General features: G+C 37.6%; 1 protein-coding gene across 1 annotated transcript; it reads right to left on the reverse strand.

The window, feature by feature from the left end:
• Window positions 1-1,171: 1,171 nt before the first annotated feature.
• LOC108913632 lies at window positions 1,172-7,381 on the reverse strand. The gene is made up of 3 exons (XM_018719207.1): window positions 7,156-7,381; window positions 1,359-1,553; window positions 1,172-1,240 (listed from the first exon to the last, which is right to left on the reverse strand). The coding sequence occupies exons 1-3, from the start codon at window positions 7,372-7,374 to the stop codon at window positions 1,202-1,204; spliced, it is 453 nt and encodes a 150-aa protein (XP_018574723.1). The 5' UTR covers window positions 7,375-7,381; the 3' UTR covers window positions 1,172-1,201.
• Between the last annotated feature and the right edge of the window lie 5,002 nt (window positions 7,382-12,383).

Here is a 12,383-nt window from a genome sequence, read left to right on the forward strand (position 1 = left end):
CTGACTGATACCGAATGGCATTTGCCTAATTCTTTCTTCTCTAGTAATTATATTATCGATTATATTATCTGGACTATTATCAAAATATGTGTATTAAGTACTATAATTTATTTGTGTTTATAGCTCTTTTACTATTAGACTAATTATTAATTGTCAGAATTAAAATTTTTTAACTTACTTATTAGTATTTAACAGTATTCGTAAGAACTCGGAATAACATTTTTATTATTACGATTATTTTACATGCAAAGCTTAATATTCCCATTTAAACAAGCACTGCCATCACATTCTTTTATATTATCTAAAATCAGCGCAAATACAACTCAAACATATTGAAGTTAGTCCGGCTCTGGTTCAGCAAAAAATACCTTAGAACGACAACTGTGACTATCGCCCTCTTTTCGATAGTATCCAAACTATAGAAATGTTGAAATACGAAGGATTTCTTCAATTGCTCGGCATGAAAAGATGACGGATAATATAAAATATCAGAACACGTACCTTTCCTGTTTTGTCCAATTGATTTATAAAACTACTCAATAATTCTTATTAATTCATGTATAAATAGTATCCTAAAAGCATTCTGCTGGGTGTGGGTATGTTTATAATACCGTACGCTTTTATCTGTATGTTCAACAGTCGTGGAAAGTTCAGGAAACGTAAGATAAAAAAATATTTTTTTTTTTTCTTACTTAAAATGTGTTGTCAGTTATCTCACACCCTGAAGAACACTTGTATGAGTCGTACAGTGAAGAGATATCGTTTTTAACTTGCTTAGATTTTTTAAACAATTGGACAAAAAATTCATTGAAAATTGCGCATAAAAACGCCCCCCTTAAGATCACTTTTTTATGCTCTTTCCGAATATCGTATCGGAATTTCAAAAAAAGACATACAGAGTGTTGTTTTCTAGACTTGCACAAAAAATTAACAATTTTTGCAGTCCGGACCTGGATTTTTTTTGCTGTTATACATGCATACATGAAGTATCGTGAGTGCATTAACCCTACCAAATATGAACCCATTATTCCATTCCCTACCAAAGTTATGACATAAAGCAGTTTTGACCAAAAATCATAAATCACCCTGTACCTCAATAAAGAATGGCCAAGGAGCTATTTGTATAGGCGATCCTAATTACCCTAGATGTCCTCTATCTCCCATTAAGCCATGTACCTCTCGTGATGCAACACGCTGTATATTAGAACACCATTGCTTTGTTCTGAGCATAAACACATACCTAAAAGTGTGAATTTAAATGAACAATGGATATCAATTTTGTTAATAAAATTTGTGTTTTTTTCTGTAGGCAATAGTTATTTTATTTATGCAAAATCTCGCAAGTAAGATGTTCTTACCTTTTTTCTATCTTCTGGAGGCACGCTTGCATGGGATCTGTTTCTAAAGATGTCCATTACCTTAGTCATTGGACTTTTTGTTAAAGTAGCCGCAGTAACGGTATGGTAATACTGTACATCAGAGCCACCATCTCGAACTGGATGAGCAGAACCATCTCTCGGTGCTTTTGGTCGAGGCTGTATAGAACTATAATGCTGAAATTTATACATGGTTAAAAATACTACTCTAATCAAATAAAAAAATGATTAAAAAATTGTATAGAGTGATTGATGATGATGATTAATTAATTGATTGATTATGATAATGATTGATTGCTTGATGATGATGGTGGCGGTAATTGGTGGTGATGATTGGTTAACGATTGACGGATAACGGACGATGACGGATGATGCCGAGTGATAAAACGTAATGGCGGGTGATGACGTATGATGACAGGTGATGACGGAAGATGACGGATGACGACGGAAGATTACGAATGATGGCGGAAGATGACGGATAATGACTAAAGATGAGGATGATGATGATGATGACGAAGGATGATAATGACAGATGATGACGATAATGATGACGGATTATGATGATGAATGATGATGACGGATGATGATGATGATAACGGATGATGATGATGAGAATAATGATGACGGATAATGATGATGACAGATAATGATGCTGACGGATAATAATCATGACGAATGATGATCATGACGGATGATGATGATCATGACGCATGATGATGATCATGACGGATGATAACGATCACGACGGATGATGATGATCATGACGGATGATGATGATCAAAGACCTCAGAATGACTAGACAAGTAATTCCCTATACATTGCAAAGGAATTGTTTTGATTTTCCACAACTTGAGACATCCTGCTATTAAACAAGGATGAAGATAGTTCTTTGTTTACTAGGGAACTCTTAACCAGTGGCGTGTGTGTTAAAAAGGGTGATATATTTTAATATTTGTCTAATTTATATATACTTACCGATTTCACACCTAATTTGATTTTAAAATAATATTAATGACTTCCTTTTTAAATGAATAGAACCATGTTCGTTTTACTCCATAACGGCTCTTACTGCCAAAAAAAAAGTAATACTAGTTACAACAATCTTTATTTTCTCAGTAACAATATACATCAATATGTTAAATAATACTAATTAATAAAAGTTTTTACCAGTTCAAATAGGAATCACAATAGTATTTTACGTTACAAGTCCGGTATGTGACTTATTACATTACGAGTTGTTTTACGGACGAGGCGACGTAGGAGCCGAGTCCGGAATAAAAACGAGTACTGTAATAACATCTAACGGCCGTGTATCGTATGATATTTTATTTCATACTGTCTTTCCATTTTTAACGAGCAGAAATTTCTATTTTTTCCTTAAAATTATCAAATTTTTGTTTGACATCGCTTGATCTGTCATTTTATATTATCAAATTTTTGTTTGACATCGCTTTATCTGTCATTTTATAATATTGTTTGTGACATGTCTAATATCACGTTCCTAGGCAACATTTACCGGCTCTGATACTGTAATAGCTCACTTACCGGCTGCAAATGAATCCGGGAAATAGCAATATACCGGACAGTATGAAATAAAGTTAGTTACAGTTACATATAGTATGGTAGCTATATTATACTTGTATACAATAATATGCATATCAAGTAGGACAATTAAGTGATAAATGAAAGAGAAATAGTAAATGGGGTCATTACACATATTTTTAAGTTCTTTAATTTCTTAAAACAGATTTATTAGATCTAATTTGTTATGGTGGCAATTGATACAAAGTGATCCCGAATTATGTGCAAAAAATTGTTTATACAATTTTAATAGGGGTCCTGTATTTTGACTAAACGAACTTGGGAACTCAGGAACTGCTGTGTCCTTAAGATAAACTCGGCAATAAGGTCTTATTAAGAAATCACTTGATGTGAAGTGATCTGAACATACAACATCTTTAGGAATATTTTCCTTTCCTATACATCTCAAAATGCGAGAGAACCAAACGTCTCCGAGTTCAACATTCGAAGGAATCCTAAAATCAAATTACCTAGGTATATTTCCTTTTAAATAATGTTGCCTTTGCAGTTCATGTTACTTTTTATATAACCGTAACACACAATTCACGTTTTAAAAAAATATTTTATATTTTCAATATTATTGCACTGAAAATTTTCTATTTCAAATTTTGTTTTAAACTACCGTTGCTTCTGTTATCTGTTACGCCCATGGTAAATCTACCTACCTGTGAAAATATCGATTGCCTCCACTTTTAAAGCGAAATCTACATATAACACAATATTTTCCCATTGTCTATTCACAAAAACAATAAAATCTGCCAAAAAAAACTAATAATCCACGGTAAACACAACGTTAAACTCACTAAGCACGCAAAGAATTAATGGCGGCCGACAGTCGTAAACAATAATAAACATCCAGCATAGAGCAGGTACTGCGCGCGCACCTTACCACATGTCTTTAGCCAATAGGAGGCTGAGTTCTCAAAATATTTACAATAGAACAAAACAAACCAAGACAATGCACTTTCTATCTTTTCTGAGGTCGTTGATGATGATGATGACAACGTCGAGCACGAACGACAACGAGAAAGGCGAGAACGATGATGACGATGATTACGACGATGACAAAGACAACATGATGATGGATAATGATGGATGGTGATGATTGATTATTGATGATTGATGGATGGTTGACGATTGATTGGATGATTGATAATGGTGATGACGGTAATGACAGTTGGTGATGCTGATTGTGATGACTGGTGATGCTGATGGTCATGACTGATGGTGATGACTGATGGGGATGCTGACGATAATGACTGATGGTGATGCTGATTGATGGTGATAACCAACGAATTCTAACCACTAGAAGGAGAAAGGACTTTGTATATTCTTATACATGTGTTTTAACTGTAGCAAACATCTAAACAGAGAACTACCTAATAAATAAAGATAGAGTGTCAAATGTAAACAATGAGACACAACGGCAGTGGCGTACTGTCAAAAAAGGCAAAATATTAAAATTTACAAAATACCAATACACATTTGAAAGGATTACTCATTTTATAAATAATTTTTACATATTGGTGATATAATGAGACGGTAAAAATTGAAGTAAAATTAATAAACTGTTTTTACTATACTCAAATTGTTTTGACATCAATACTTTTATCCAACACTTGTATATAATGATACTATAATTTCTTTGGTTTCAAAGGAATAATGTGGCCTATAAGTCACTAGTGAGTTATAAGTCATAAGTCACTAGTAAGTTATGACATAAAACCCACTAGTGACTTATAGAAATCATAAAAAGACAAATGTTTAGTGTATTTTTCTAGTTTTTATTAGAAAACCAATTTGAAACAGTAATAAGTTAACAAATAACCTAAAATGCTACAAACTTAGAATCTACCTACTTATTAATATTAACATTAACATTTATGGCCGTAATGTAATATTTGAAGGAGCACCATCAAAAGTAACAGAAACTATTTTGATACCTAATTCATTTAAAAATTCTAAACATTTTTTTAACAAATTAGCTTTTTCTCCACCACTTAAACCGTTTGTCAAGAAGTACCTAACAGGTATTTTCCAATGACTATTTATAGACACAACCATAAAAACAAGGGCTTCCGTAGCTTTTGGAATATTATCCCCATATACTTCAGTGCCGACATCAACATATCCAGTGAATCGTTTCCCATTCCACTCAACACTTTGCATTATAGACGTTTCGTCAAATACCAAATTGCCCAAAATTTCACTGTTTGTTTCTCTTTCATTTTAATAGCAACCAATGCTTCATTTGTAAATCCAGGTGTTCCATCTATAGATCTGTATCACTTAGAAATTGTTTTTGTATGTGGCAAAGCCATGTTAAAACTTCTTGCATAATTATAAGCATCTGTTGAATAAAAGCTTAACGTTAAGGCAAACGACCTAAGCTCAGGTGAATACTTTTTACGAGATTGTCATTTTCTTGATCTTTGACAGATTTCACCTAATATCGCAGGTGCTGATTCCTAAAATTACATATTGTTTACAGACACAGAAAGAATAAGTATTTTTCAACTTACCTACGTGAATGATACATTGAGCAGTTTATGTTGTCATATTTCTTTTTCAAAAATTTCAGAAGAAAATTAAGGCTACAAATTCTGGCTTTTAGACGACTCTTTGCCTGCTGCTGACTTCGGATCTTTATTGTTTGCATTTTTATTTTTTGCTTACAAATACCTACTACAACTTTTTCTTCCTCTTTTTGGACTATCCATGTTAGAAGTATGGCATTCTCCAAAATATCGTGGATAAGGCCTTTTCCTAAAAATGATGAATTATCTATTCCAGATGTATTTTATATAAACACTTACGGTAGTGATTATATAAAATTAAATGGTAATATATAAATAGGTAACAGGTAGAATTTTCTTGGTATTTTTTAAAATGTACTGAATTAAAAAAAAATGTTAGATGGGTAAGCAGATACCAAAATTATAGGGTATTAATTGTAGAGTAGATACTATACAAAGGATATATAATTTTTTAATTATATTTTTATAACTTACTTCACGTTTATAATTTTATTACAATTGGGTGAATCCATTCCTATTTCTGATGCGGAAATTGTTGATCAATGTTTTGGTACGGTGTCACCAAATTTCAAATATATTTCAGAAAGATCTGTAGCCTTATTTGTAGTAGATAACAAGCCTGATTGAGCACTCAGTGTCGATGACGATGAACATGTGGATATATTTTCTGGTTTTTGTTGCGGCAATGCAATGACTGTTCCGTAAGAACATCATTTAGAGAAATATTTTCCTTATTAGAACTGTGATCTATAAAAATTAAATAAAAAGGTAAAGAGGTACTAGGTAACTGTAAAAGCTTTTTACTTGTATATTTTAATCTATATAAAAGTTATTTTACCTGCTATAAGTAGAAGCTATTATTGGAATAGCTATCCCTCACAATCACAAAATGATCAGAACAAAAATGTTGTCGGTAATACACATCACCTAGGGAGAGCTTCCACAAGTTTCTCCGTTCCAGATTCTTAGGAAATCTAAAAAATACAGGTATTACTCATAATATACTTATAATATTACTGAAACAGGAAAAAATCAGTTGAACAATTAAAAAATATATATTTTTAATAATTTAGATAATGATTTATATAGTCAGTATTTTATCACTGCTAATTAAGTACTAAATGTAAAACACACTTACGTAATTCCTCAAACGCCGCCCATGTTGCTTGTTTACTTACCTGTCAGAAGACCGCTGCTCGCCCTTTTTAAATAAAACTTTACAAATAGCACACTTTCTAACCATGTCTTAGCACTAAATAAATGTCCATACATAAAAACTACACAACAATAAGAGGAAAATGCCACACTAAACACAAATAAATTCAAATACGTTAATAGTGGCTACATACTTTTCCTTTGACAGATGTCATCGACAATCATCGAAATGCGGACGTAGGCGGGAATAAAATTCGACCAATAGAAATTTGTGTCTCCTGAAGATCTGATTTATTTATGTACATTCGCAAACAAATACATCCAAAGCTCCTTCTAGTGGTTACAATTCGTTGGTTATGACTGATGGTGACGCTGATTGATGGTAATGACTGATGGTAATGGTTTACAAATAAAGGAACTTCTGAAATATCTCAGAAAACAAAATTCTGTATCCACCTTAATGAATACATACTGTGTAGAAACAATTTTGCCTTTCATATGCATACCTTTTCCTTTTTTTTCTCTTTCTTATCCTCTTCTAAAGGTGATGGCACTGGTGGTGACAGTGGTACATGTGGTTTTCTGAAAATATCCATAACCTTAGTCATAGCACCGCGATTTGAGGATGCAGTAGCTGTAACAGTGTGGTAATATCTAATATCACTTTCATCATCATGAACAGGATGAGCTGATCCATCACGTGGTGTTTTTGATTTAGCATGCATGAGCCCTGTGTGCTGAAAAATACAGGAAAACAATTGCATTAGTAACTATCACAAGAATTAAAAAAAATTATAAAGTTTTTATGTAAACTAAATAATAGTAAAGTATTCCTGGCCTAATTAACTAAAAATTAGAGGTTATTCTTCTAAGGCAAATTTGGATATAAACAGGGTATCTGTAAGAGAATCGGTCATCCTTTAAGAGTAGCTACCTTGAGGTTGCTTCTCTGAAAAGGTGCAAGTCTTATTTTTTTTTAAATATAACTGACTTATAATTAAATTCAATGGTGTCGTATTCTTTGACCTTTGCGTAGTGTTTGATCGACATGGGTCCTCGGTGGAGACATCGGGAGTTCTAATCGAGCCCCACGTTGGGCGCCCTGTCGAGTTCTTTGATCTGAAGTGCCTAATATTTGAAAATTGTGAGGGGATTCAGCAACGTGAGCTCGCCGCGAGGACAACGAAACTGAGCTTCGAGCCCCACGTCGAGCGCCATGTCGTGAACTATGATCTGAATTATGGGTTTCCTTGACCTGGGTCCGCGATAAAGACGCCCGGAGTTCTAATGGATCGTCACTTGGGACGCCAGGTCGCATCAGATTTTCAAAGGACTGTGGTCTGTGGTGGACATGGCCTACAGACGTGGTGTCTAGGACATGAACTCGTGGAGGAGATCTCGACGAAGATGGTCGAGCCCCACGTCGAGCGCCGTGTCGGGTTAGACTTTCTAAATAGGGACAACTTAGGGGTCATCCATAAATTACGTAAGGGTATTTTTTCACATTTTCAACTCCCCCCTCTCCCCATGTAAAGAAACCGTAAGATTTTTCATAACCCCCCTCCCGTAATACGTAATACATTACATGATTCAATTAATTTTTTTTATTATAAAAAAAGCTTTACAACTTCTAATTATAACATTTATTAATACATTTGTTATATTATAAATACATATATACTAATAAAAAAAGTCTCAAGCAAATTTGTCTACACTGCCATCTACGGATTATGTAGATTATTTTATTACGTAAGAATTTCATTCCCCTTCCTCCCCCCCAAGTAAGGAATGATAAGAAAATGTTGAGCCCCCCTCCCCATTGAACACTTACGTAATTTATGGATGACCCCTTAGGCGGTGATCGAATGTTCGGGGGAAATCATGAGAGTGGACGACATAGTCGGCTAAGGGGTTTTCGCATGTCATGGCACCCGAACGAGATGCGCATTGCTCCCGCTGGGTACCATTTCGTGGAAATGCTGTGTACTGTATCGCCGTCGCCAACGGCTCCACGTTCCGGAACACCCGATATCGGAGGTAGGCCGCTATCGGGGCCGGACCGCGAACCGTGGTTAGGCCCATGGGATTCCCCGGACCCTACCAGTTGGTACGTAGGTATAACCTCGTCCCGAGTATTCGTGGGAGACCCACTTCGTGATAACTCTGGCATGCTACTCGTCTCCGTGGACACGTCTTGAGGGATACTCGAAGTGGTATCGGTAACTCGTGTAGTCGCGGACCTCAGCCTGTACGGCACTGTGGCGTCGCCGTGCTGCGTACTACTACGAGTTACCACCTTCGGCTCCTTAGACTCTCCACGAAACACCGAGATAGAGTTTGTGGGGAACGAGGTCTCGTCCAGCTCAGTCTTGATCAAAGAATCACGATCTGATTTGTTTGTTGTACCTTCGAGGGCACCAATCCTCGTAGCACTGGATATCGATGTCGCGTCGCAGGGGTACATCTTACCCCGTACGACAATGTGGGAGCAAGCTCTTTTGCTCCGAAATTCTTGTAGAAGTCTTGTAGAACACTGACTCTACTTTAAATGTGGGTCTCTCGAGGGAGCCCTGAGAAGTAATGATACTTCTTTAAATTTTGGAGTACGCCGCCTCAATGACGTGCGTACTATTGCTTTGTGCCGGTAGGTCGCAAAGAAAATGCCTCGTAGGGGTTTGACTAGGAAGGTTGCCTCGACGAGGGACCGCCTAGAGGTTTGACGAGGAAAGTTGCCTCGGATTTGCAGATCTCGATAAAGTCTGATTTATAGGACTCGTAGGAGCCTATGTGTGTACCGCTGTACCGAGGTGCGGGTCTCTCGATGGAGCCGGCACAATCGGAGTCAAGGTCTTCGTCGGAGGTTCTCAGCCTCGGACGGTATGCAGGTCTCTGAATGAGACTGAATGTATCACTGTTTCGATGCAGGGGGCTATCGAACAGGATCTTCGCTTCAGGTTGGGCTACCTCGGGCGGTACGCAGGTCTCTGGAGGAACCTGGGGTATCGCTGTGTCGATGCAGGAGGCTGTCGCACAGGATCGTCGTCGGAGGTGGTCAGTCTCGGACGGTATCGCAGGTCTCAAAAAGGATCCTGGAATTTACCACTGTTTCGATGCAGGGGGCTATCGAACAGGGTCTTCACCTCAGGCTAGGCTACCTCGGGTGATATGTCTCGTGAAGCGAGTACTGGTTACTAGGCACTAAAAATATCCGCGTCGAGGAATGGCAGCCTCGACGGGAGTCTCGTTAAGCGAGCCTGTGAGCTTGAGCTCCAAAAGGTCTTGAATTTGATGACAGGGTTTTTTCAATCGCACCATGTACTCCCACTGAAGTACTGCGAACGCCGGAAGTTGACGTTCGATCTCTTTCCTCCGATCTTCATACTTTTGGCGGACCGCTCGTGAATCGTCCGCCAAAGTTTCCAGTAAAAAGCGCTTGTCGCCGCTGTCGACGTCGGATCTCGTTCCCATTTGGCCTCTCCGGATAATCGATGTCGGCATCGGAGATTTTGGAGTTTTCTCCCATTTTGAGAAAACTCTGCCCGCGGTCTCGTCTTAGGCTACCGAGCATCGCATCCAACCGCCAGAGCGGTGGGACCCTCGGGACGGTCCTTTCGGCCCAAAGACGGGGAAATTGGAAACATCGGTGAAATTTTCCCCATCTTCGTAAAAGGGCTTACGGAGGTCTTAATACTGGATGGATCAGGTTCAGAAGTGGTATGTAGGTGCACGGTAGGAGTAGTACCGTGGTTGGAGGGTTCGGCCGAGATCGCGCGGACACTTTCGGCGGCAGCTAGGAAGACGTGAAAACCTATTATGGCTTAGCTGGCCGTTAGTAGTCGCGCGATTCGGCTAAAATTTGGATATGATAACCACCTAGGGATACTCTAGTGTGGTTTTGAGGTTCGGCCGAGATCGAATGAGCGGAACGGCTAAAAACGCGGAAAACGTAAAATCCGCGTTTCCCCGTATAACGGCGTTTTGGCTCATCCGATTCGGACGAAAATTTAGTGAGGTACTGCCATCAACTTGATGAGTGCTGCATTAAATTTTGGCACCGATCGCTCAATAACTTTTCGAGTTATTGACGATAGCGTCTTTGACCAATTCGAAAGGTTAGTAAAATTTTAGATAGTAGTTTCCAAATATCGCCTTGAAGCGTCCTGGGGTTCGTCTGCAGGTTGCGAGAGTCGCTGCAGCGGATACTGAGCGCAGGGATGGCAGACCCAGGCGAGATTGGTCGCGATGCGGGCGACATTGAAAATTGGTATTGGAAGCTATCGCCGGGAGGATCGATGTCATGATGGGCGACGTCCGCACTAAGATGCAGAGTTGCGGAAATTGCTCTCAGGCGGTATCGAGTTCAATGTCTGAAATGATACCGTGGAGGCTTTTTTGATTTTCCCGGCCGACAGAGATTAGTTTTACGACCCTGGCGGGTTTTTGGTTTGGATTGGAAAGGTAGGCGAATTTGAGTTGATTTGACTCCTTCCCAATTCAACGGTCTCAGGCATATTCGTAGGTACAAGACGACTTCTAGGAATATACTGAGTGTTCTGAAATTCTGAAGCTTGCTCGAAGGGTGGAATACGACAATGGTGATGGTTAAATTTTACCACCTGGCCAAGTATATTTCGAGGTTATATATGTTTTTGTGTTAGATATCCAAGATTTTTTAAATGATTGGTGTCTTCAACATAATAAAAGTTTTAACTAATGTAATAAATCATATCAAAATTATGGTAGTTTTTTTTTTAAGTTTTTATAATACAGGGTGTCCCGAAATTAATGCAACAAAATTTGATCACAGAGTCTTAAGACAAATTTAGGAGACCCGCATTTTTTGTTTTTGCCAAGTGGCCTCCTCTTTCGGAGTTACAGCCCCCTGAAATCCACCTCCAAAAATAATCTTTTTTTATATTTCAGAACTCTATTGTACGAGAGTCATTAAATTTGGTACACAGGGGTTTTATGACATGTGGAATCTGATGATGCTACGCTTTTTGGCGGGGAACCCCCTTAAGACAATTTTTCGTGGGCCCCCTTTTCTGGAGCTAAAAAAAATTTGTTCGCATATTTAAATTCCTTAAAAATTATTAGTCCGCTAGAAAGCCATTAAATTTAGAAACTTTTTTGTATCTTATTATTTTTTTGTAAAACGTAATGTTTTCGAGAAAAATATGAAAATGTGATCGAATGCATATTCGATTCGCCCTTTTCCTCAAAAACATTGCGTTTTACGAAAAAAATATCTAGGGACAAAAAAGTTTCTATACTCAATGGCTTTCCAGCTAGCTAATAATTTTTAAGAAATTCAAATTTGCGACCAAATTTTTTTGGTTCCAGACAAGGGGGCCCACGAAAATTTGTATTAAGGGGATTCCCCGCCAAAAAGAGTAGCACTATCAAATACACTCACGTCATAAAACCCCTGTGTACCAAATTTAGTGATTCTCGCATAACGGGGTTCTGAGATTTAAGAGACAATTTTTAGGGGCAGATTTCAGGGGGCTGTAACTCCGAAAGAGGGGACCAAATTTTGTTGCTTTAATTTCGGGACACCCTGTATATACTAATAACGAAAAGTTCTATTTTTAAACTTGATAATTTTTGCTCAAATCTCTTTGTAAGTAATATTTATACCAATTTATTGTTATCTAGACATGTAATGTAGTTTCTCCTGAAGAAGGCACAATTAAAACCCGAAAGCTCGAATAATAAATAAATATATATATAT

This window comes from Anoplophora glabripennis, unplaced genomic scaffold (assembly GCF_000390285.2).
Source record: "Anoplophora glabripennis isolate ALB-LARVAE unplaced genomic scaffold, Agla_2.0 scaffold1150, whole genome shotgun sequence".
Lineage (NCBI taxonomy): Eukaryota > Metazoa > Arthropoda > Insecta > Coleoptera > Cerambycidae > Anoplophora > Anoplophora glabripennis.